The sequence below is a fragment of the Cnephaeus nilssonii genome, assembly GCF_951640355.1.
Source record: "Cnephaeus nilssonii genome assembly, chromosome: 16".
NCBI lineage: Eukaryota > Metazoa > Chordata > Mammalia > Chiroptera > Vespertilionidae > Cnephaeus > Cnephaeus nilssonii.
The window spans coordinates 12,635,712-12,663,219 of record NC_137087.1 but is presented as its reverse complement, the minus strand read 5'-3'; the positions used below and the strand labels follow the sequence as shown (position 1 = coordinate 12,663,219).

The 27,508-nt window shown below is 41.6% G+C and overlaps 1 protein-coding gene across 1 annotated transcript; it reads right to left on the bottom strand.

The window, feature by feature from the left end:
• Positions 1-11,541: 11,541 nt before the first annotated feature.
• DYDC1 (DPY30 domain containing 1) lies at positions 11,542-25,341 on the bottom strand (the record flags this gene model as incomplete). The annotated part of the gene is made up of 6 exons (XM_079793019.1): positions 11,542-11,571; positions 12,028-12,141; positions 12,718-12,774; positions 18,277-18,366; positions 24,117-24,218; positions 25,195-25,341. The coding sequence occupies 6 exons, from the start codon at positions 25,339-25,341 to the stop codon at positions 11,542-11,544; spliced, it is 540 nt and encodes a 179-aa protein (XP_079649145.1).
• Between the last annotated feature and the right edge of the window lie 2,167 nt (positions 25,342-27,508).

Below are 27,508 nucleotides of genomic sequence, written 5' to 3'. Positions count from 1 at the left end.
TATCTCTAGGTGCGTCCATGTTGGTGTAAATGGTAAGACTTCATTCTTTTTGTGGCTGAATAATATTCCATTGGTATATTTGTCCTTTCTCTTTATTTCTTGTATATTTCTTGTATATTTTTGGTTTGTGGTTACTATGTGCTTTATATGTAACAACCCATGTTTATGGCAGGCTATTTTAAGCTGCTAGTTGCTTAAGTTTGAATATATTCTATAATCACTACAATTTTTACGCACCCCCTCTACATATATGTTTATGCTATTATTTGTGTGTATCTCTTAATTTATCTTTGGAATTACACATGATCATCCTACTTTTGCCTTTTAACCTTTGTACTGGCTTTATCTAATCTACTGCTGATTCCCTCCAATGTATTCTTCATTACAGTTCTTGTATTCTTCATTTCTGACTGGTTCTTTTTTATGTCTTCTATCTTCATTTTTATTTTATTTTTTTACCTCTTAATTAAAGTTCTCACTGAGATAATCTACACTGAGTGGCCAGATTATTATGATCTCTGAATGCATAATAATCTGGCCACTCAGTGTATATCCTATATAATAAAAGGCTAATATGCAAATTGCCCCCTCAACCAGGAGTTCAACCAGCAGGCAGGCCGGCCAACCGCCCATGTCCCCTCCCCCTGGCCAGGCTGACTGGACCCCACCCATACATGAATTCATGCAACGGGCCTCTAATATATATATACTGAGTGGCCAGACTATTATGCATTCAGAAATCATAATAATCTGGTCACTCAGTGTATTCTTCCCCTAAGTTCATTGAGCATCCTTATAACCAGTGTTTTGAACTCTGCATCTGGTATATTGCTTGTCTCCATTTTGTTTAGTTCTTTTTCTGCAGTTTTGTCCTATTCTTTTATTTGGAATATGTTTCTTTGTTTTCTCATTTTCACTTCCTCTCTGTGTTTGTTTCTATGTATTAGTATCTGCTATGTCTCCCAATCTTAGCCTCATGTAGTAGGTATCCTATGGAGCCAGTAGTCCAATCTCTCTGACCACCTGAGCCAGATGCTCCAGGGGCATCTCTTGTGCGGGTTGTATGTGCTCCTGTGTTGTAATTGGGCCTTGATTGCTATTGGCTCATCAGTGGGTGGGACTGACCCTCAGGCTGACTGGCTGTGAGGACTGGCCATGACTTCAGCAGACAAGCTATTGTGTGGGGGCTGACCCCCTGGAGCAGGATTTGTTTCAGGGCGGCTCAGAAGCTTGTTAACTCCACCCTTTGGATGTGTTATTTGTGGTACTAATTGAGTGGTGCTCTGGGGTGGTCTGAAGCTAGCCTCTTGGGAGATGCTCCAGTGCAGGCCAAGGTCAGCCACTGCCTGTGTCCAGCCTGGGGACACCTGGTAGAAGCTATAAAGTGATTGTCAGTTGGTTGACAATGGCACTGGGCTTGGAGGCACCCGGGAATTGTATGCTGTGAACCAAGAACAGCTGCCACTAGTGCTGGGCTTGGGCTGCTTAACAGGAGGTACAGAGCATGCCAAGGCCAGCTGCTGCTTTTGGGGATTTGCGGACCTTTGAGAGATTTTAGGAAAGTCTGTAGCGTGGACCCAAACTGGTCCCTTGGTTGGGTTAGCCAGCAAAAGAAGTTCCAGCTGGGCAAATGATTTGGGTGGGGTAGGATCTCAGAGAATCACCTGGGTGCATGAGAGTGGTTTTAGCCAGATTAATGGAGATTCAGACTTGGTACCCACCTGCATCAGCAAGCTGAGTGTATGGAGAGCTCAACAAAGGAACAGTGGTATCCACAGGCACTGGAGAGAGCTGCCCCTGCAGCCCTCGCCCTGAAGCCAGACAATTCAGTTCCTCCCCATGTATATTTGTTCTCGCCTCTAGCTGCTGTCCCGTCCCCAGAATTTTGGGCAAGTGTTGTGACTGAGTAACTTTGCATGCGGGCACTTTAAGAGGACACGGGGGACTCCAGCGGCCCTCCATCTCACATGAACCGAGTCCCCGCTGATCTTCACAGCCAGCTGTCATGGGGACTCCTCTTCCCAGCACTGGTGCTCCAGCGAGGAGCCCTGTGTGTGGCTGGGAGCCTTGCTCCTCAGTGAAGATCCCTGCAGCTGGTGGTGAAAGCCCTACCGATTCGTCACCACCACACATGGGTGTAGGACCAGCCCGTTTCACATCTCCGCTCCTCCTCCCAGGGGTTTCTCTTTATATCCTTAGTTATAGTTCTGCTCAGTTAGTCTTCAGGTGGTTCTCCAGAGTGCATTTCCATAATTCAGTTGCAAATCTGTTGTAGTCTTGGGAGGAGGTAAGCATAGTACTTACCTCTCCACCATCTTGACTAGCAGTTCCTAACTTTTAATATTTTTAAAGCACAAACAATACTGAGTCAAACCTATGAATCAATTCATAACTATCAATATGAATGTTAAATATACTATACATGGTTTCAAGGAATTAGCCATAACCTCTCAAGTCTAAACTTCTTCACTTAGGAGATAGCTAGGATGCAGACATCCATCAGCATCCCTAAAGACCACATGTACACACATAACTTCCATCTATATATATAAAAGCCTAAGCAACCAGCCAACTGGCCAGTAGCTATGACCCACACTGACCACCAGGAGGCAGACACTCAGCAGAAGTGGTAACCACAGGCATGGAAACAGGAACAGACTGATGAATCTCAGAGGGAAGTGGAAAGGGGGGAGGGTGGGTAGAGATTAACCAAAGATCTTATATGCATACTAGAGGCCTGGTGCATGGATTCGTGCACCAGTGGGGTCCCTCGGCCTGGCCTGTGGGGATGGGGCTGAAACCGGCTCTCCAACATCCCCTGAGGGGTCCTAAATTGTGAGAGGGCCCAGGCCAGGCCGAGGGACCTGTGCACGAATCCATGCACCAGGCCTCTAGTTTTAAAATAAAAACCTGATGGCCACAGCCAGTCAGTATCGATCAGTTCTATTATAAAAACTGAAGATTATCTCAACTGACCTCATTAATATGTAGAAATTTAAAATATCATGTCCTTCCCTCTAAGTCAACTCACCATAAACTCAACAACAGAGGTGGGAAATCTGGGAAGTGTACAGATTGACAGAGAACCATATGAACTCAGTCCACACTTTACATAATGGAGCTAAATCATTGACCTAAGGTTTCACAATAAAATTTCACAAAAGCTATGGTAGAGACAGAGTCAAGTCACCCCTTTCCCAGAACACAATTTCTTCACCAAACAAATCCATCACAAACAACTAAACAGGGAGTCAGAACATTTTAGATGCAAACATTTTAGAAAGAAAATTATGGTCATCAAGTAATCTGGCTTTAGTTTTCTCTTGATATTTTGTCTTTTTCTTATTTTCCTAGAAAATACTTTGATAATAATGAAAAGTGTTGTTAGGGATCAAAATATTTTAAATGAAATAGAAGCTGATTTTTTTTAAGCTAAAATAATTATTTAGGCAATTTTGGACAAACTGACCCTCCCATCCCAAGCTTTATTCCAAAAAATAAACAAAATTTGGACAAAAGTGTTTCATGTTTAGAAATGTCTATATAATGGTCTTATTTGGGGGGTTGAGTGCAGATTTTAAAAACCTGTGTGAGGGGGATCCAAGATGGTGGCAAAGTGGGTGAAAGCTACACTCGCTTCCTCCCAGATCCAAATCAGCATTATAACTAAACTAGAGGCCCAGCACATGAAATTGTGCATGGGTAGGGTCCCTAGGCCTAGCCTGAGATCAGGGCCATCTTCCGCCTGCTCACCAGTCCCCAGTCCCGCCCCACTGCTGCCACCCACCCCAGTTCCCCGTGGTTCCCTGTTCGCCATCCAAGGATTGGAGTCTGTGGGCAGGGTGGAGTGGGGGTGGGGGTCAATGTACCTCATAGTGACTGGCTGAGCGGTTGTTCTGTTCGTTCTGGTTGCTAGGCTTTTATTATATAGGATTACACAACAAGCAACTTAAATAACCAAGTGAGGACTAGTTGAACAGACGTCTCATAACTATGGATTTATAGAAGCCACATTGAGACTGGTAGGAAGAGTGGAGATGTGGAAAGGCTGGCCCTGCCCACAGCTGTGACAGTGGAGACTCCAGAGGGATATCTCAGCTGCAAAGGTCCCTGTGAAGAGTGTGGGGTCCCAACCCCATGCCAGGCTCCAGTGATGGGAAGAGGAGCCCATATAACATCTGTCTGTGAAAGTCAGCGGGGGGGTTGTCTGCCAGGGTAAGAAACACAGGCACCTTCTTAAAGGGCCAACATACAAAACCTTGTTTGTGTGCATTCACCCTGGATTCCAACAGAGAGATGGCAACTCAGAGAAGACTGGAGTCATACTGGCAGACTGGGTTGTGTGGTTTCAGAGAGAGAGAGCTGAAGGGACAGCCGCCCATTTCCCTGTGCTGAGTCCCTCTCCCACGCCACCCACAGGTGCTATCTTTCCTGGGTCAAGAGCTCCTCTCCAGAAGGCATAAGTCAGAGATATTACTGCCTATCTTTTCTTATAGGAGTTTTATGGTTTCAGGTCTTACACTTAAGTCTTTAATCCATTTTGAGTTTATTCTTCTATATAAGAAGGTAGTATAGTTTCATTTTTTGCATGTATTTGTCCACCTTACACAGACCACTTATTGAATAGACTGACTTGACCCCATTGTATGTTCTTGCTTCCTTTGCATAGATTTATTTCTTAGCTCTATTCCATTAACCCAAGTGCCTGTTTTTATGCCAGCACCATGCTGTTCGGATTACTATAGCCTTGTAGCATAGTTTGATATCAGGTAGTGTGATTCCTCCAACTTTGTTCTTCTTTCTCAAGATTGCTGTGGCTGTTTGGGGCCTGTTGTGGTTCCATATAAGTTTTAGGGTTATTTGCTCTAGTTATCTGAAAAATGACATTGGTAGTTTGATAGGAATTGCATTGAATCTGTAGATGGCTTTGGGTAGTATGGGCAATTTAATAATGTTAAGTATTCCTATTCATAAGTACGGTATATGCTTCCATTTATTTGTATCTTCTTTAACTTCTGTCTCATAATTTTCTGAGCACAGACCTTTTACCTCCTTGGTTAAATCTATTCCTAGGTTTTTTGGGTGCGCACAAACTCTATTAGTAATAGATGATAGCGTACGGAGTACAGTCCGTCGCACTGCGATCTGTACATGTGGGGCCTGGTGGGTACCAGAAACATTGAGGGGACACTTTACTTTGCAGTATGCCGGAAACTAATATAAAATAATATTGAATGTAAACTGAAACTGAAAACTACGAATTTTTAAAGAGAGACTAGGTAAAACAAGAAAAAGAATGGTGTTGAATAAATGTTGAATGAATGAGAAAATAAGCCTGTGTGGAAGCAGCCTCCACCCCTACTTGGTCTCTGACGCCAACCTTCCATGTTAGTGAATACACAGAGATGGTCTTGCCGTTTGGAAAGCACTGCTGCACGTGTCAGCTCATGCCGTTCTCACAACGACTCGGGCAGGGTATTGTCCCAACTCAACCGAGGAGGAAGCTGAGGCCCAGAGAGAACGGTGACTTACTTAGGGTCACATAGCTAGTGGGTACACCACACTCCAATTCAGCACTTCCAACCCCACGTACTGTCTCGTTTCCCCACACTGTGCCCCTATTAAAACTACTTTAACTAAAACTAATTTTTTCCTAATTCAATATAATAAAAAGTAATTACCTATAAACTGTCATTCCTCATTTATCTGCGACCAGCTACTCAAATGCTTTCTGCTACCAGAGCTTAGACAAAAGCCTTTCAGAGCCTCCCTTGCAGAAAGCTTGCCAGTGAATGCCCCAGAACTAACCCAAAGGGTTCTTGGACAATGAAGCAAACCCATCTCTAAATCCACCGCTCAGTGGGATACGCTTCCACTGGCTTTTGAGCCATAAGGACCATTTGTACCACAGCTCTGTGTCCAATGGGTCATCAGGCACCATAAGGAGAAAGGGACTCTGCTCAGCCTGAGCTCAGAACCTGCAGCATGACCAAAGGCACAGCCAGCACTGTGCCCACCACCGAGGCAACCCTCCTGTGCCTTCCTTGGAACGAAAGCACTAACCCAAGTGTCATCAAACAGGTTTTCTTTCCTCTCCAATCCACTCTCCACCCACACGCCTTCTCTGCACACGTGGGGCCCTTGTTATTCAGTCTGATCCTCTCATTAGGAGGCGCAGCATCACCTGCCCACGTGTTAGAGACGCCGAATCTGGGGCTCCACCCTAGACTCAGGAATTAGATCTACACTTTAACAAATTCCCCCAGTAGTTTAAAAGAAATTAAAATTTGAGAAGCACTACTCTAGGAAAATGGCCAAGCAAGAGAACTTACTCCTGTCTGGTTGCCATCTCATGTTGTCCTTGTTCATACCAGTTCTCCAGGCCAAGTTCAAACCTTCCAGTACCAGCCCACCTGCTCACCTGTTACCCTAGGTCCTAGGATATCCTCTTCAGCTAGGTTTGCATTTTTAGCAAAATAGCTTGGGCTACTTTACATTAAAGTACGAATAGCTAACCGTGCCTGCAAACAGTGGGCTTTGATGGAATGTGATTGAGAGAACACAGTGGTACCAACAAAGTTTTAAAGTCAGAAAAATCTGGGTTTGCATCTCAGCTCTCTCAATGATCAGCTGTGAGAGTCTCAGAAGCTTCAATACTCTCAGAGCCTCCGTTTCTGCTCTGTAAACTAGGGGCAACATCTGTCTGTCGTGGGGGAGGACATAACTGCAAAGCACCTCGCATACCATGCCTGGCTCACAGTAAGTGTCCTCTCTTCCCTTGGAATGAGTGGGCTATAATGTCAGAAGTAACTGCATTTCAAACTAGTGTTGATGCAAATGAAAATCTAGTTGGTGCCACTCCAGCTAGTGCGGCCACGTGGAGACCTCTTGGAGGAGGGAGCATTTCTGTGACTTACAAAATTGCCCCTGCCAGCCGCCATTAGCTTAGTTTCACCGCACACCTCCCCCTGATAACTTCTCTCACACTAACTGATACTTAGAGTCCTCTGATTCAAAAGCCCTTCTCTGGGCTCCTTGAAAAGGTGTTTAATCATCAAATTAACAGGCCAAAAATATTAGCAGTGGTGGAGAGGGCAAGGTGTTTAAACTGCAATAGGTTCATACTTAGCATTTAAAATATCATTTTAGCAACACCATCAATGTATAACTTATGAACGAATTGTTTTTATTATTCAGTGTAACTGGTAAAATTATGCTTTAGTTGATTTTTAAATTTTCAGTTTAATTACTAACTTTATTTGAAGGAGATTAATTTGAAAAGATCTAAATTTAAATACATGAAAATAATTTTAAGACAATCAGGTTGAATATGTTGTAAGAATTAATAATGTTTCATTAACATATTAAAAGACAAAAAAAAACACAAACATGAATTTTAAAAAAAGGAACATTTAACTAAAATAAAAGTTAAGCCCTGGCCAGTGTGCCTCTAGGTGGTTAGAGCGCAGGCTTGATTCTCAGTCAAGGGCACATACCTGGGTTGCAGGTTCTGTCCATGGCCTGGGTCTGGGACGCCTGTGGGAGGCAACCAATCAATGTGTCTCTCTTCTCTCTCTCTCTCTCTCTCTCTCTCTCTCTCTCTCTCTCTCTCTCTCTCTCTCTTTCTCTTTCTATCTCTCTCCCCTTTCCTCCCTCCCTTTCACTCTCTCTAAAAATCATGGGGGGAAAAAATATCCTCTGGTAAGGATTAACAAAAATAATAATAAAGTAAAAGCTAACATTCTTTGCCAAACAAGAGAGCATAAACCAAGCTAAAAGGCAACCTACCACCTGGAGCGATTTCCCAACACATGTAGCCAACAAAGAAAGTCAATAAGAAGTCAAACAAATCAATAATGAATATAAGCAAATAATATGAACATGCAATTCCCAGAAGAGCAAACCCATTGTCCAATAAACATGGAAAGATTTGTAACCTCGCTAATAATCAGGGTAAATGCAAATTAAACCACAAAGAAGCTGCCACATTACACTCCTGTCACGGGCGAAAATACTGAAGTGTGACATTACTGAGCATCAGGAAGGAAACACACAGCAGGACGCCATATCCCGCTGGCAGAACTGTCTCACAGCTCACAGGCCACGCCGGGAAGCACTGCAGGGCTGTCTGGCAGCCTGAGAACTGGGTTTGCTCTTCTGCACAGGCGGGCTCGGCTACCCCAGCGCAGTGTTTACCAAGGTGGCTGCTGAGCAGCAGCAGGACCCCTGGGCGCTCACGGCAAAGTCTCCGCCCAGCCCAGACTCTGCCTTGCTGGGTGCATATGCAGCAGCCCTCCAGCAGGTTCTGGTGTGCTCAAGCTGCAGAACCACTGCCCCGGAGAGACCCTCCCACTGTTCTCACCGGTGGGGCACGTCGGGACATTAGGGACATGGTCCTCGACCTGCTCCAGGAAGGTCTGACAGACCTTGGTTCACTGGGACAGTGTCGCCGAGGGGCAGGGGACAGTGTGCAGGCGGTCAGGTTCCTCAATGCACACATCTGCACAATGAGGTGCATACAAGGGTGTAGGTATAAAAATAAAACATATACAAGTTAAACAGCTGCCAACAGAAGAATGGGTGCAATGATACATTACACAGAGGTGAAGATCAATGAGGTGGGTATACATGAATCAGCAGGGGTAAATCTTAAAAATATGCCGAATGAATAAAAGCAAGTTGCAGAATGACACCTATATGGCATGATACCATTTAAGTTCAAATCTCACCCAAAAATTGATCTTCTTTTGCGTAAGTAAACATTTGTATGAAAACACCAGGGAAGTCCATCTGCTCACCCGTAGGTAAGGGTTATCCGTGGGCAGGAAATGAAAGGATTGGGATGGAGGAGTACAAAGAGAACGCCAACTGTAAGCTTTAGTGTTTTAAAAGCTATCACACACATGGCAAAAGGTGATTACGTGTTAAATCTGGGTTGGGGTAAAAGATATTGCTTATATTAATGCATACTCTGACACATATTTGGAGAACTTCATAATTTAAAAATTTAAAGTAGTATATTCATTATAGTTGTGAATGCTAGAAAATCTTATTTCTGTACAAACGGAAATCTTTCAAAGCCACAGCCCCAAGAGGTAGAGCTTCCCCCCACCCCAGCTTTATTGAAGTATAATTGACAAATAAAAATTGCATGTACTACTTGATGTATTACTTGATGTTTGGTATACATATACATTGTGAAATTATCACCACAATCAAGCTAGTTAACACACCCACTTCTCATAGTTACCATTTATTTTATTGTTTTCTTTGTGGTGAGAACACTTAAGAGCTACAAGAGGCAGGGCTTTTAAAAACTGAATCTTTGTGACATCTAGTGGTAGCAGAAATAGGTACAATGTAATACACAATTAGAAACAACCTTGACTCAATTATTATTGATATCTGAATTCTAGGTTTAACTAAATTGTCACAACATTGAAAAGCTTGTGCTTTTGTTTTTATTGTGTTTTCAGTGGTCTGTACATGAATATTTTTCATGAGGATGACACTTTGGAACAGGTTTTTTCTTACGTATATTATGTGGTTCAGCCACTGGTCTCCTGAAAACGTACTGTCAATTCTGGAGTCCCCCAGACAATGCCCTGCTCCCCCTATCCCCCGCCCCCTGCCCCGCTCCTCTCTGGGTCAGTGAGAGCAGCAGGAAGCAGCTCTGTGCTTCTCCCGTACCTCCTCCTGTACACCCAGCTGGCCAGTGTCCCTCCCTGCCTCAGACCTGCACCTCTGCAGGATCTTTCTAAGCCACATATGGCCCCCTCATTGCTCCAGATCCCAGGCTCTTCCTATGTCCTTTACACCCATACAATCAGTTTCCAGGTCAACCCATGGGAGGTGTCACACCACCATTGTTTTCTTTCTATCCCCCACTAAACTGCGCGTGACTTGAGAGTAGAAACCATGCTTTGCACGTAAGTCCCCCCTGAGAGCTAGTATAGTTCTTGGCGTGTACCAGGTACACAATCAATGTTCACTGAGTGAATTTCCACTGCAGTGGACCAGTGTGGACAGTGGGTGGTGACCAGAGGGGCCTTCCTATTGGGCTGGCTCATGGAGAACCTCAGGATCTTTGCATAATCCTCAAGTTAGGGAAAAGCAAACAGTTTTATAATTCGCACATTGGAGAACCCTTTTAATGACCAAGAATAAATCCCCCATTAGCCTTGCAGGATGAGTAAATTAATTTCCTTAAAATTAAGCACGATGCTTTCTTCTCAAGATCTTTTTTTCAGAGAAACAAAAACCGTGGGAATTAAAGAATAATAAAATGGTTACCTCTGTTCTTACTCCCTAGCCTGAGAAATAGAATATTATTAGTAGCTCCACACTCCTTATGCATCTCCTCACCCTAGAGGGAACCATTATTCTGAATTTTGCATTAATGATTCTTTGAGCACATAAATGTACCCCCAGGAAAAATATTTAGCTTTCCTGTATTTTTTTCAATTTTATAAATAGAATAACATAGTAACTATTTTTTCCTATTCAGCTTTCTCTTTTTGAGGTTCAATCATGATACTGCTGCTGGTATGAATGTAGCACCGTTTAATTATCCACATGTCTGTTAATAAAGACTTAGATGATTGGCAGGTGTTGGCTATTGGCATCAATGCTCCTATGAATATTTTCTAGGTGTCTTTCCGTGCACACATGTAAGAGTTTCTCCAGACTGTACACTGTTGAATGTGTTCATGATCAACATTTCTAGATAATGCTTAACTTCCTTCCAAACTGGTTTGACCCATTCATACCCCTGAATGTATGTGAACTCCCATGCGTCTACCTGCTTAGAAGATTTGAGATGGTCAGACTTTAACCCGAAAGAAAAAAGGAGCCTCTTCCTGGCATTTGCTTCCGTGCCTACACCCTTTCTTAAGGGACAGAAAGACTCAGGCTGCGGATCTGGGAGATTGCTATACAGGAAGCAACGTGCTCCCTAAAGTTCAAGGCTAGACCTGAAGTTCCCAAGGGGCCGGGAGTGCAGGGAGGGTCCACAGGCCACCCACCCATCCAGGAGGCACCCCACATGGCCTGTATCCAGGGCAGCCGCCCACTGGTTGTTGCAGAAGAAATGATGCTTCTCTGTGTCCTTACCCACCCTAGCCCCATCATTGAGCCTGGAGTCAGTGGTACCACGAAGCATCACTTCTGAGCAAACTGGGGAAGTCTTTGCAGTTCGCTCCCAGGAGGAAAAGCCACATCCAAGCCTGCTGGATCTTCCTGAGCCCCACGCAGGGCAGCCCCTTCCTCTTTTCACCGTGACTTTCCTCCCGGGCAATCTCCGCCTCACATTCTTTCAGTTTCTCTCTCATTTGCGCCTTTTGGTTGTTTGGGGGATTTATCCTGTTCTCTCAATGGAATCATATGAATAACGAGTTGCATAGCGTCTCCAGAGCAGTATTTTAAGACCACCATTTATAAAGCTGTCTTGTGGGGGAGGGAGTAGAGTTCAAGCTTGAGAGCAAAAACTACAGTTGGATACTTGGTATTTTGAAAAATTTATTACTCTTAGCTTGGTTGATCCTACAAATCTTGATCAATATTTAATGCGACCTAAAAGCAAAATAAAAAAATGCTTTAATACAAGTAGAACAGCGAAAGTGTATGAGTCAAAGAAAATGGAGTGTAGGAGATTTCTGTGACTATGTACATAAATGAAGCTTTTTCATAATTTCAAATTATTTCAAATAAAATCCAAATTCAACATAACTGTGCACAGAGGGCTCACTGCTACCTCAGCACAAGCTTCCAGTTACTGCTCCCCCTCCCCCCCCCCACCCCAAGGCTGAAACCTCTGGAAGGAGCCAGACTCTCGCCTGGGGACCAGCTGCACACGTTCACAAAAGGGCAGAGGGCCAAGTAGGGGTACAGTCAGCACCAATTAGGGAACTGGTTTTCTTTCTATGGAGCAAAAGACCGATTTGCCAACCAATCCTGGTCTCACATGCACAAGGCTTCCCACAGTGAAAAAATCTGGCTTTCACCAAACCGTCCCCTAAGGATACTTACATCCGACAGGACTGGCTCATCAAGTTCTTCCACTCGGCTCAAGTTAGGCGCCCCATAGCGGTCACTGATCTCCGCTAGCGTCTTGGCTGCTGCTTCTGCTGCTGCTGCTGCATCCTGCAACCAAAAATTCATTCTTACTTTTAAAGGGTTTCAAAATGAGTAGAAACATCTGGGCAGAAACTTCTGAATTACAACATCAAAATCCAGCATTGTTCATTAGTGGAATGAACCAATATCTGTTAATGACAAGAGAATTCTAGAAATAAATGCTAAACTTGCGTAAAAATATATTCAGAAATTTCAAATATGTCACTGTTAAGCAATCACGTGGTCAATATCTCACATTATTCTGGTTTTTATTTTTTTTTATAAATTTCTTTATTGATTAAGGTGTTACATATGTATCCTTATTCCCCCATTACCCACCCATTCCCCCAATCATGCCCTCACCCCCCTGTATTCTGGTTTTTAAAAACACAAACTGAATGTCCAATTTTTATCCACTTTGAGATTTTGCTTTAAAATTTAAGCACACCATATCTGTGGCTTGTTATTACTAGAATTTATATCTGGCCTATCAATTTTGATAATCTCCTTATTAAAAATCTAGCTACTAATGCATCAAAATTAAGCTTTAAATTCCAGGATACTCATTTATTTCACAGAACATAGAATAACTTTTTTTCTCACCTCTGAAAGTGAACCACCTTCACCCTTAGCTATATTTTCCATATTCATTCTCATCTCCTATAATACATAAAAAAAAGGAAAATACTTTGAATATGCTTTTCATTTTGGTTACATGTTTACTTTTCAAGCATTTTTACAAAATGCCATGATCAATTTAACAGTGAAAATGGTATCACTCTTAAAGAAGTGATTTGAACACAATTAATACAAAACTGCCAATCAGTCTCATTTAATACTCTACACTAATAGAAGATGACCATGTTTTGTTTATAATTAAATACAATTTTTAAAAAATGAAATGGGCTGAGCATCAAGCCTGAAGCCAGATTATTAGCAAGTATAAAAAGTAACAAAACCAAAAATGTAATAAGCTCTTAGGAGATTTTAGAGAGAACTTGCCGTTAAGTAGAATTGTACACATAGTAAGAAAGAGGTGAATATTTCTGAAGGAATTAATGTGGCCCAAGTCACTATCCAAGGTGAGAATCCTCTTATAGCCCCAAGCAATGCGCTCTGTAGTGCTCTGAACACATGGGCGGCCCTGTTCTAAAGGCCAAAACCTGCTTCTACCCAACCCAGCCTTGCTATGGCCTCCTTGTATTCTAAGGCAGCAGGGTGACCCAGCTGATCCTGAGCTGATTCATTTTGGCTGTTCAAAGATCAGCAATCTCATGACCTGCAATTATAGGGGACACATCTGGTATATTTCTTAACCCTTCGCACTCGCTTGCTTTTTTCTTGATTCCTTTATTCTACTCGGGATTTAATTTTTTAAATACCCCAGATTTTACAAAGCGCGGCAGTAGAATAAAAAACTGGAGTTTCTTTTCATACAAACTTATTTATTTGGATTTTTTTATATTTCAAATTATTGATACATTCAAAGAGTAATTTTAATCTTGACATCCGAGTGCAAAAGGTTAAGGTCACTCCATCCTCCTGTAACACCTTAGCCCACCACGTGGCTGCAGTGGGAAAGTCCATGTTCTCATAGGACCCTGCCCCCAGCCAGAGGGTGAATACCTGACACAAATCAAGCCAATCAGACTCCTTCCCCAAGATGCTTTTCTTAACTGAAACCAAAAAAGGAACCCATTCTTCTGAGATGGTAGGAGCCACAACATAATGAGACCCGAGAGCCTTTAAGGACCAGGTGCCCCCACCCCCCCCCCCCCACACACACACACACACACACACACGTGCAGCAAACCAGGCTAGTGAGAGAGACTGAAGCCGAGGGCCAGAGAACAGCAGAAGTGAGAACCGAGGTAGCATGTGATTCTTGGGCTCCCAAGGGTCCGGAAGGCCCAATTGTACCAGAGCCCCTCACAGTTCAGTTGTAAAACCCTTTCTTCAACCCAGGATCCTTCCAATAAATTTCCTTTTGCAAATGATAGTTTAAGTTGTATCTCTGCAGCCACCAGAAGGACGGGGCAAACAGACAAAAGGACTCATCTCCGAGCAATGGGTAAGGCATGGGTGCTTTGCATGAGAGAGGTGAGGGGTGATAAGCAATAGAAATATGGATTATTGAAGTTATTGTGGCTCTGGTCACAAGGTGTGACGATGCCCGCAGATAGTAAATAATGAGTGCAACCCTTATGGAGCCACAAGACAGATTGGAAAACCTCCTATAAATCATAGACTTTCAATAAGTCAAATACACTGACTGGCCAGATTATTATGATCTCTGAACGCATAATCTGGCCACTCAATGTATATCCTCTATAATAAAAGGCTAATATGCAAATTGTCCCCTTGACCAGGAGTTTGACCAGCAGGCAGGCAAACCAACTGCCCATGTCCCCTCCCCCTGGCCAGGCTCTGGCTGGACCCCACTCAGTGTGTGTGTGTGTGTGTGTGTGTGTGTGTGTGTGTGTGTGTACTGAGTGGCCAGATTATTATGTGTTCAGAGATCATAATAATCTGGCCACTCAGTGTATAGTGTGAATCCTGAGAAAAAAGACATCTAGTAAGAAGGGCTTCTGGTGGCTAATGGGGCTCAAATTTTAAAAACAGAGCCTAGAAGCCATTCCTGCACAGGGGCCTCTCATGCAAACTGCACTTCATGAAGTTCGTGCTGAACTGTGTGCCTCTGCACTGAGCTGCCTACCTGCACTGTGTTCCTGCCATCTGAGCCAGCCCTCATAACAGTTTCCTGGAATTTTATTTCAACCAATAGGACTAAGGCTTTCCCTATGCCATGGAGCAGTGCAGCCCCAACCAATCAGAGAAACTTTATTCTAACCAATCAGGACAGTGCCTTTTGGATCAATCAAACTACGTGGATTTAGAGTCCCCATTTGCACGAGGACGGTCCCATCAGGGACCAGGGGCAGGGACTTCTGTCTGTATAAGCCAGCTCCCCTCTGTCTCAGAAAGCCTTTCCACCCATGCATCTCTGTGGCTGAGCTGAAACTCTGAAAGATGTGTGCCAGAGCAGAGTGAAGCAGATCGATGCACAGCTGTCTAGCTAAAGAGGGGCCTGGCCCCATGCCTGTTCTAGAGCTGTGCAGTTTTCACATCCGTGCAGTCACAATTGAGCTGTTTTGCACTGAATAAACTTTCCTTCTTCACTGCAATCCAAATTGGGGATTCTTGTTGGTATTGAACTGTTGCAAATGACCATTGGTTGACAATAGCAATCAGGGCATCTTGATAAAAATACTTTCAATTCTCTTATCATTTTGATCACTGTCTTCTAGATATTCTTTTTTCACTTCTTTCGTGTGTTTTTAAAGATTTTTTTAATTGATTTTTAGAGAGAGAGAGGAAGTAAGAGGGAGAGAGAGAAAAACACTGATATGAGAGAAGAACATCGATCAGCTGCCTCCTGCATACACTCTACCGGGGATCAAGTCCACAACCCATGAATGTGCCCTGATGGGGAATCCAACCAGCAGCCTTTCAGTGCACTGGGCGAGGCCCAAGCAACTAAGTCACACTGGCCAGTGTTGATGCAAATGAAAATCTAGTTGGTGCCACTCCAGTTAGTGTGGCCACGTGGGAGACATCTTGGAGGAGGGAGCATTTCTGTGACTTACAAAATTGCACCTGCCAGCCACCATTAGCTTAGTTTCACTGCACACCTCCCCCTGATAACTTCTCTCGCACTAACTTATACTTAGAGTCCTCTGATTCAAAAGCGCTTTTCTTTGCTCCTTGAAAAAAAAGTGTTTTTAATTGTTTTTTAAAAAATATAGATTTTGTTGATTTCAGAGAAGAAAGGAGAGAGAGAGAGAAAGATAGAAACATCAATGATGAGAGACAATCATTGATTGGCTACTTCCTGCACGCCCCCTACTGGAAATGCTGCAACCCAGACATGTGCCCTGACAGGGAATGGAACCATGACCTCCTGGTTCATAGGTTCAACGCTCAACCCCTGAGCCACGCTGGCCGGGCTGAAACAAGTACTTAATCATCAAATTAAAAGGCCAAAAATATTAGCAATGGTGGAGATAGGTTAAGAGATTTAAACTGCAATAGGTTCATATTTAGCACTTAAAATATCATTTCAGCAATATCATCAATATATAAGTTATGAACTAGAATTGTTTTTATTATTCAATGTAACTGTACTAGTAAATGATAGCCTTGCTGAGGAGAGTAACCTTGGTTGTAGGAACTTGCTTTTCATCACTTTGAGTATTTCCTGCCATTCCCTTCTGGCCTACAGAGTTTCTGTTGAGAAATCAGCAGACAGTCTTATGGAAACTAACTGCCTTATAGGTAACTAACTGCTTTTCTCTTGCTGCTTTTAAGATTCTCTCTTTGTCTTGAACCTTTGGCATTTTCATTATGATGTGTCTTGGTGTGGGCCACTTTGGGCTCATCTTGTTTGGGACTCTGTGTTTCCTGGACTTGTATGTCTATTCCCTTTGCCAGATTAGGAAAGTTTTTAGTCCTTATCTTTTCAAATGAGTTTTCAATCTCTTGCTCTCTCTCTTCTCTTCTGGTACCCCTACGATACAAATGTTGTTATGCTTATGTTTAAAAAAGTCCCCTTAAACTATCCTCACTTAAATTTGTTTCTTTTGATGTTTTGATTGGTAAAATTATGCTTTACTTGATTTTTATTTTATTTTTTTAAATGTATATTTTTATTGATTTTTTACAGAGAGGAAGTGAGAGGGACAGAGAGTCAGAAACATCGATGAGAGAGAAACATCGATCAGCCGCCTCCTGCACATCTCCTCCTCAGGATGTGCCCGCAACCAAGGTACATACCCTTGACCGGAATCGAACCTGGGACCCTTGAGTCCAAAGGCCAACGCTCTATCCACTGAGCCAAACCGGTCAGGGCTTTACTTGATTTTTAAATTTTCAGTTTGATTATTGACTTTACTTGAAGAAAATTACCTTGAAAAATCTAAATTAAAATACTGAAAGTATTTTTTAAAAGACAATCAGGTTGAATATGTTGAAAGAATTGATAATGTTTCATTAATATATTAAAAGACAAAACCCACAAAACATGAATTTAAAAAGTGCATTTAACTAAAATAAAAGTTAAGTCCTGGCCAGTGTGGTTAAGTGGTTAAAGTGCAGGCTCGATTCTTGGTCAAGGGCACATACCTGGGTTGTAGGTTTGACCCATGGCCCAGTCTGGGACACATGTGTGTGTGTGTGTGTATGCATATCGGTGTGCCCTATTATACTCAGACTAAGCATCCGCATTTATATATTTTAAAATTATGTATTAGGCTTTGAATTTACCCTCTTAAAAACTCATCTTTTTTGTAGTCAATTCACTGTCCAACTTGTTAAAACTTGTTTTAAGTAATGATGCTCTCATCTAAGCTGCTAATATACATATTTTATAAAACCTGCTTCTGAGTGTTTTTTTTATTATGGAATAGAAGAGTAACATTTACATAACAGATATGGCTATAAGCATACAATATGAAATACCCAGTTGAAAAGTATAACTCGGTCACTCGGAAGTTTAGTCTCTATGACACATACTTTGGGGATCCAGGAAACACTGGCCAAACTAGAGCTTAACATTTTATATGAACACAGTAACCAGAGATGAACTTTTTTATTTAAGCTACTGCATAGTTTATTTACTAAAAGACATGAAAAAAATCCACAGTAATAACATTTAAATGTAAATTATTATTGATACTACCTCTAACATAAAGAAAAGAGATGCATTACTATGTCAGAGTTCAGTATATTCTCGATATTACAAAGAGCTTGACCTTCAACATCAATCACTATAATTAGAAACAATCAACTCTTAACTAATGTTGATATCACTATTACAATATTACTAATATCACTATTATAAAATAGCTCACAAAGCAGTTTTGCACACACAATCTTATTTAATCTTAAAACGATCCAGTAAGATATTGCTAATAATAATATACTGTTATCTCTATTTTTCCAAAAGGTAAACTGAGATTAAGAAGGTTCTAAGACTTGCTTAAGTCACACAGCTGTGTGGCAGGTCTTTAGACTATGAATCCCATGATACAGCATCGAGAAAAAACAGCTTGAGGATTCTAAGAGGTTTTAAATAAAACAGACAATTACAAAACTTCAAATTACCTTCTCTAATTGTTCTTGAATTCTCTGTTGTTCTATTCTCTGCCTCTCTTTCTCTTGCATTTCTAACTCCAGCTGTAAGGCCAGCTGTTGCTGAATATTCAGGAAAAAAATTAAGTCATGTTAGAGTCAGATCAATTGCAGGGAATTAACTCTATCACTCTCAAATGTCCCAGGATAATTAAGTTTACACCCACCTAAATTTCAAAAACTTACAAAAATAAATGATCACAGCCACCTAATACTTTGGTTTTTACAAATATTTCCTGAAATATAAAATAAAAAAGGAAGCTTCCTTAATTGCTAATTTAGAAAAACACAATATGTACAAAATCAAGTCATTTTCTCTGTTTTTCTTGAAGCAACAGATGAGATTCCAGTAATTTTTTCAGGGAAAATCTTGTTAAGCGTAGCTGGATGGGTCTTCAAACAACCAAAACTTGATGAGAAACTCCTAAGTATACTATCTGAAACTATTGATAACTAGCAATATATTTGGTCCCAACTCAACATACATGCCATATTAGCATAGGGTCAGCAAACTAAATTGTGTGGGCCAAATCTGACCCAACTCCTGTGTTTGCACAGCCCTAAAGCTAAGAACGGTTTGTATATTTTTAAATAGATGAAAAATATGAAATAAAAATAATAAAAATCATGTGAAATTCAAATTTCAGTGTCTCTAAATGAAGTGTGATTGAAACACTGCCTCAGTCACTCCCTTGACTACCTGCTTTTGCACTACAACAGCACAATTGAGCAACGGAGACCATAGGGGGCGCTCTCATCGCTTTGCATCGCTGCTCAGCACACTACAGCTCAGTCTCTTGATTATACCTCAACAGTTTTGCAGGGCCACGGTCTCACTTAGTGCAATATTTATTTTTAATCAGTGTATACCCATCATGTAAAGACAAGAAGTGAATTTTGAATGCTGTCCTTTTAAGACACAGTAGAGAATGGATTATTTAATTATCAAATTAAATGACAAAGGATCGTGCTGGTTTTGTTTTGTTGTTTTTTTAAGTATATTTTTATTGATTTTTGAGAAGAAGGGAGAGGGGGAGAGAGAGAGATAGAAACATCAATGATGAGAGAGAATCACTGATCGCCTGCCTCCTGCACGCACTATACTGGAGATCGAGCCCCCAACCCAGTCACGTGCCCTTGACCAGAATCAAACCCGGGACTCTTCAGTCTGCAGGCTGACACTCTATCCACTGAACCAAACCAGCTAGGGCAAGAATGGTGTTTTTTAACTAGTGGACACTATACTAAAAGAATACAGGAAGTATCAATATTACCAGGTTAAGCACTCATCACAATATTATCAACTCACACAAGAGCTAAGGTCAGAAATATTTTAAAAGTTAAGACAATTATTTCATCACAACAGAATTTCTTTACAAAATTAAAAATGAAAATGAGGCTGCAATAAAAATAAGTTTCTAAGTGGCCCATTTGTTAGTCAAGTAAAGAAACATATTTTCCAAGCGATATTTACAACATGCTTGATTTCAGTGTCCAGAAAAACAAGCTTGCTTAACATTTTTAGCCTTTGGGCGAGAGCAGTTGCTCACAAAGCTGGTGACATTGGGAGCAACTTCGATAGTCAATTGAACACAATGGTTCTGAGTGGTTGTCCTTAGCTCTTGATGGGTAGACAAATGTTCCCAGTTGTTGTTTATTCAAGGAGTCAGTGCTGAGTTTGAAGTGACTGAAAAATCAGCCACTGTGAATCGTTTTCATGGGACAACTACAAGCAATAATTTCTTCATAGAAGTTGAGAAACATTAATTCAGTAAAACCAGAAGTGAAATCGGCTAAGATGTGTTACAACAAATGATGATAAAAATATGTGTGGAACAGAAAAAGGCTTATTTGGACAAATTTACAAAGCTTGTAAAAGTAGTGTTTAAAGCCTGTGAGAATTCATTGTGCTATTCAACAGCAGCTACTATGCAGAAAATACTTGAATCTATTGTTATATTGTAAATCAGCAAGAAGAACAGGGGATGCCTTATTAAGCCAAATTTTGGAGTCTTTTATTACGCCAGCGGGCTCAGAGGAATATTGTTTCCAGAGTCTAAGCAAAAACATGGAGGAAGCTTTCCCTTTTTATATTCTCCCAGTTCTTTGTCTCCCAAATATGGGATTATACTTCCGGCCCTTTCGCGGGCTTTGCTTGTAATCTGAGCTTGTAACTTGAGCACAGTACCTTTCAGATAACTGGAGCATGGGAGTAGCCAGGGAAGGCGGCAGAGCTGCTTGCAAGGTCAGATAGTTGAGCTTATTTTCCCCATTATTCAAGTAAGCAAGGGTGTTTTACAGAAGCCAAAAATAGCAGGGTTAAAATTTCAAACAGCAGTTTTTACAAAATAGAGGAAACATGAACAAGATGGCCTATGCTTCACTATCATGCGAATTGAGCCAGTAATGTCAACAGTGTCCTACATTCACTCTTATGAATACCGTCATCAGTTCTGTGAATTTTTGTCAGAAACAGAAGCTGAATAAATCTTGACTCTCCCTACCACACCAGTTTCCTGGCTTAGCAGTGGGAATGCTTTAGTTCCAAGATGAAACCTTTTCTGAATGAGAAGAACCATTCTTAACCACTATTATCAAAAATGAAATGGCTCTGGCCATTAGCTTTTTGCTGCAGACTTAATAATGTTTTTTAATAAATTCAACTTAAATTTTAAGGCAAAATGGTACTTATATGTAAAACTTCCATTGCAGAAAAATCATTTCAACAATTAATGTGTGACTCCCAATGTCAAGCTGCTTTAATATACTTCCAGTGCTGCCCAAAACAAGGAACTAGGCCTCCATTCCCACACAAAGGTATATATTTTCCAAGCGCAAACTGTAGCTCCAGAGGGTTTGTTGGCCACGATGCAAGTAAAAAAGGAAATTTCCATATTTCAAAACCCATTTAACTGTGTAATGAGAAGCTCTTACCTTCAACTGGAAGTGATTAATCTACAAGACAATGAGATGCTAAAAGGCAAATATCAAGAGAATTCTACAAATGCCTTCCAAGAGATGAATATGCTCAAAATTATATGTACATGGATTGGTATCAATATTTGGCAGGACCTATGTGTGAAAAGATACTTTCAAAGATAAATACATAAAATCTCATTTCAGATTAGCACTAACAGATAAACATTTTCTATCAACTTTTATGTTAGGAAACATTAACTTTGAACTCCAACTAAACAAAATCTTATCTTTAGCAAAAGAATTTAATTCTTCTCAGTAGTAAGCTTATATTACAAAAAAAATCTATTCAAATGTTATTATTTATTTCATCAATAAAACATTTGTTTTCTCGCTTGCTATATCTACATAATGCACCATACTACCTATATAATATCTTCAATTTTGCCTCTAGAGTATCTACCTTTGCAGAGTTTGTCAACCTCTAAGCCAGAAAATAAATTCTCACCATCAATCCAGCGCTACCTAATAAGCTCATCCTATTGAGCATTTTAAAACTACATTTTTAAAATAATAAACTTTAACAAACAGAGATAACGAACAGTGATTAATACTTATGCACAAAGGGCTGTTAAGAGTAGTGTCTTCACATTCCTATATTCTCCCCACTAAGATAAGTAGCTGAAACGCAGGAACATATCTTTCGATCAACATTCAGACATTGGTAGAGGAAGTGAAATGACTAAACTCTCAACAATAATGCCTTAAAGTGCAGTTGTTCAATACTAACCAGTGTCTTAACATTCTCAGGAAATTTTCAAAACCCAATTCCTTTCTTCACACAAAGAAAGTAAAATAATTAGAAAGATATTCAGACAAAACAAAAAACAGCTTTTACTTCTAAAATAAGTTCTTTAATAGAAAACAGCAATATAATTACTAGCCTGTTCACAAGGACTTGGGCTTGCTGGATGGTACCTAACTTTTCAAGTAATTCCAAGTCAGTATTATTACTATGAGAACACCTGCTCTTGCAATCAACAGGTAGGTGACCAGAGATCTGAACCCCAAGCTCACTTGACTCAGGGGGTATGGAGAGGCCTCTCTGTTTCTCTTCATCTCAGCCTCACTCTCTTAAGCTTTTCTCTGTTGGTCCATCTCTCCATGCACCCCTTCTCCTTCTTTCATCCGTGTCTGCCCACCAATCCACTTCTTCGACCATAAAATCTTTTGCAGAATATTATTTTATCTTTCACTCTCAATACAATGCTTAGGGTTCAATACACAACGAATTGCTTTATACTGATCAACACGATACAGCTAGAGAAATGTTTGATTTCCAGTATTGATAAATTTTATCTAGGTAAGATGAAGTAGATGAGTTCATGAAAGTTAAGTATCTCCTCACTCCTGGTGTAATTTGTCTTGGGGAAGAACTGCTGAGAAGTTCTCCTTATTCTGATAGATGGGGGACAGACACCAGCCAGAGGAGCTGCTAAGAGGAAGTGCAGGTCCTCACTCCACGTGGAGTTACTGCAGCAGACGCGTGTCTGCTTGGATGGTCGTTTGATGTCCAACTCAAGTTTGCAACTTCCCCACAACAATAAGCCAAATGACTGAAAAATGGAGGCTCATAACGGTAATATTTCAACAGCCATATCCATCAAAAGTGCCTAGAATGTTCTAACCACTATGAAGAATGGGAGATTAGATTTAAAAAAAAAAAAAACAACTATTTTCCATGTCTGTATTCAACTTTTTAGCTACACACCCAAATACTAGTAATTGACTTCTTTCCCTTTTTAAGTGCATAGACCTGAGTTAAGACTCTAGAGTTAAGTATTATAAGGCTGAACTATAGGGGTGACTTAAATTTAGTTGAGAGTCTCTCCATAAATTAAATTAGTCCAGACACCACTCTGGAACTTTCCCCTGTCTAGGTAATACTGACCCATCCTCCAACCATTCTCTTACCAGCATCTCCAGTTCCCCAATCCTGCTCCCCAACCTGCTTCAGTTAAAGGGTCTCCTACGTGCAGAAAATCACGTAACCACAAAGTCAAATCAGATGGAAACTATAAATGCTTGGTCTCCAACAATATCAGGGTGCTCGACGCTACCAAGTAATGCCAAGTTTCCCTGATCAACTCTCTGCGACTCTCCAAAGCCACCAGTTCAAACCCTTCACCACTCTCCCCCACCTGCTTTACCACCTCATTCTTGAAAGATGATCATGGTCCCTACTTCATAAAGCAGAAAGTCACACAGAAACTGCTTTCGACGTTGTGCCACAAAACCGATACACCCGCACGTACCTACGCCATCCTCTCCTCTTTCCTTGAATCAAGGGATCAAAGAAATGCCCTTCTACCTGCCTAACCTATGTTCCAGGCTCAATTTCCTGTTTTCTCCATGGAGAGCTGACTCTAGAAATCATCCCCTCTATTTCTTATCAACCACTCCCCTTCCACTATGTTCCTTCAAAAAGAAAAAGGGAAAAATAAAATCTCCTTCCCTGAAAATCTGCTCGAAAGCATTACCGACACCCCTCCTTCCTGCTGCTATACCCACCCCACCCACACTGCTCCCACCAAAGTCCCACTAGTGGCCTTGAGTGAGCACTTTGCAGTCCTGCTCCCACTCAACCAGCCTACAGGCGGTTAAGCATGGGGGGCTCACTGAGCCATTCTCCCCTTGGCTTCCATGAGAGCCGGCTCTCTGGGTTTCCCTCTGCCTCACTGCTGCTTCTCCAGCAAAGACACCGCATGCACAGAGATGAAGACATAAGAAAACCACAGGTAAGAAACCAGAGATGGGGAGTCTTTCAGCCTGTGGGTTGCACCGCGCGGAGGCTGACACTGCTAGTTCCATGGCCTCTGGCTCTCTCCCTGTCTCACCTGCTGAAACAGGAGCTCCTCTGCTTTGAGCCTCTCCAGCCGCTCCTGCTCCAGCCGGGCTAGTTCTCTTTCATGCTTCAGGTCGGCTATTTCCTTTTGTCTCTGGCATTGTTTAAAAACAGTATCACATGACTAATTAACACAACTTGCGAAGACAATTTGGAAAGCATCTTAATCACCAACAGTTGGGAAAGGATTAAGTAACGTATAGTCTATTTGAAAACTGTATAATAATTTGGGAAAGCTGTATAATAATTTGGGAAGAGCTGTGTTTTACTTGAAAACTGTATAATAATTTGGGAAAATATGTGTTTTATTTGAATAATGAGCACAGAATTAAAATTATACATTGAGTATGATCATAATTATCATCATACCTAATAATGGTAATATGCAAATTACCATCACTCCGCTACGCCCACGATTGGGCCGGCTGGAGGCGGGGGGGGGGGGGGGGGGGGGTCGGGACTCAGGGTGGCCAATTGGCTGGCGGTAGGAGCGGGGGGCAGGGACTCGCGAGTCCCCGACCCCCGCTCCTCCCGCCGGCTTAAACTGCCGGCGCTGCTTAGGCCGGTGCTGCGGAAGACGCTGGTGGCGGAACTCGGGGTGGCTGATTGCGTGGCTGCTGGCACCAGTTTTCCGCCAGCAGCAGTTTTCCTCTGGCCACCCGCCCGATCGGAGCACCCGATCAGAGTTCCTCTCGGGGTGGCCGATCGTGCTGGCAGGAGGCGCTCTGATCGGCGGGTGGCCAGAGGAAAACTGCTGCTGGCGGATAACTGGTGCCGGCAGCCAGGTGAAGGAAGTCTATTGCACGAAACTTCATGCAACGGGCTCCTAGTATACCATAATCTACAGACAAATGTTTAGAAAAAAGACTAGAAGAAATACTTAAAAATATAAATAGTGGTCTTCTTTGGGAATTTTCTTCTTTCTACTTTTTCATGTTGTCCAAGTTTTTGTGAAATAAACACACTATTTTTATAATAGAAAACAATAATAACGAACTCTTTTAGAAAGCAGATGAATGGGACCAATTATTTTAACTCTTCTACATTTCTAAAAGAAGATCCATGCTTACCAGTTCCTCCATGGTCACATTTTCCTTATACTTATAAATCCACAGTGCTAGATATTCTATCGGATCCACTGGGCGATGTTTTGCCACTTCTGCAAGACCCTGAGTTAGACATTTCCCAAGGTGCTTTTGAAGATATGTCGACTCCATTTCTAACTCCGAACTTCTAAAAGATGTTTTTGCATTAATGCAGGAAATTTTCAATTAAGTCACAATAAAAGTAGAATCCAGTAAGGCCAACAAAGCATTACATTCTGTCACCAGTCATGGGCACCTCACATCATGATGGCACAAGCAAGCTGGCCCCTGGAACCTTCTAATGGTTTCCAAAACAAGGCTCCACAGAAGTCACTACAACTAAAATAGTTTCAAAATCCCGAAGAGCCCTCAAGTCCAAGAGCAGAAGAGGGATACTGTCATTATTGATTGTGAGAGGACTATATGCCACACAATGCATGTCTCACCTAATCCTCACAACATACCTGAGAACTGGATGCCATTTTTCAGATGAGGAATCCCAGGCACAAAAGCATAAGTGAACAGTCTAGGATCACACAGGTGGCACACGGGAGAGGTGGTATTCATACCCAACTCCTGATTCCAGAGTCGTCACCCTAATGTCTGTACTAACATGTTCCTCCCAAGCCATGGGAATCATTTTTAGAAAACATCACAACAGTCCACCTCAAAAAACAAAAACAAAAAGAGTTCATGAATCGCCAAGTCCAAAGAATAAAAAAAATTTAAACTTTCAAAGAATACCATATGAGGCTCCTGACACTTTCAAAGCTCATCTCCAGACAACTCTTCTGCTCCAACATACCCTGGGCTCTAGCTACATTGAACATCCTGCCATTCTGCTCATCACATCCTGCATATTTCCATCTCCACGACTTTTGTACACGATGATGCCTCCCTCTCCCTCAGCTTGGACAGTATCGACAGTATCTCCTCACCTGCAAGATACAGATCCTCTCTCCTTCCCTGAGCTTTCCCAGCAATGCACAGGCATTGCTCCTTCCCCAAGCAGGTCACACGGCACTTGTCACACTGAGAACTGTCGGTATCTACACGTATCTGTCCTCCCGCCCAACGACAAGCTCCTCCAGCTCCTCCAGGAGTGTTTGAACCACAGGCTGACACAGCCGGTTCTCCATCGCGGCAAAAGAATGAGTTCTCTCCTCTCCCAGTCTATCAGCTATGAAGATGGACAGGAGTAACCTTAAACCAGATACTTTTAAAAGAAAGAAATGTAGCAACCACTATATCTCAGATGCTGTGAAAAAACTGATCACCCTCAAATTATCCTTATGGAATCCAGACTCTGCTGGATACATATAAAATATTGTTTTTCAATTATAGTTGACATTCAGTATTATTTTATATTAGTTTCAGGTGTACTGCATAATGGTTAGACAATTATATAATTTACAAAGTGATCCCCCAGTGACTCTAGTACCCATCTGGCACCATACATAGTTATTAAATATTATTGACTGTATTCCCCACGATGTACTTTGCATTCTTGTGACTATTTTGTAATTACTAATTTGTACTTCTCAATTCCTTCAACCCCTCCCATCTGGCATATCTATATTTATCTATATACACTGAGTGGCCAGATTATTATGATCTCTGAATGCATAATAATCTGGCCACTCAGTGTACTTCTCTTGAGTACCTCATTTATTTGATATCAAAGATACTATAAATCATGCACCTGACCAGGTTTCCCCTTTGCACTGGCTGATAGAAAGCTCAGGGCAAATAGGTAGTTGATCTCCAGCAAAAGTCTAGAATACTTTTGGTACCCATTTGAGATACAAATATACTGAGTGGCCAGATTATTATGAGTTCAGAGATCATAAGAATCTGGCCACTCAGTGTATATAGATATACATGTATAGTTATCTATATCTATATATTTATATCTATACATACAGATACTGAGTACCTACTATATGTCAGGCATGAGTATTATAGCGGGTAGAATGCCAGTGTGTCTAGACCTGTCCCTGGACAAATGCACCTAACATTTTGCAAAAATATTTTCAAATGACTAGAGGGTATAACAATAAGTGAAGTAAGTTCAGACAGAGAAAAACAAATATCATATGGTTCCACTTACATGTGGAATCTAAAAAACAAAACAAAAACAGACTCATAGAAACAGAGATCAAACTGATGGTTACCAGATGAGAGTAGGAGGGACAGATGAAAAAGGTGGAGAACATAGTCAATAATATTGTGATAACTTTGCACCATGACAGATGTTTACTAGATTTAGTGTGGTGATCACAGTGCAAGGTATATAAAT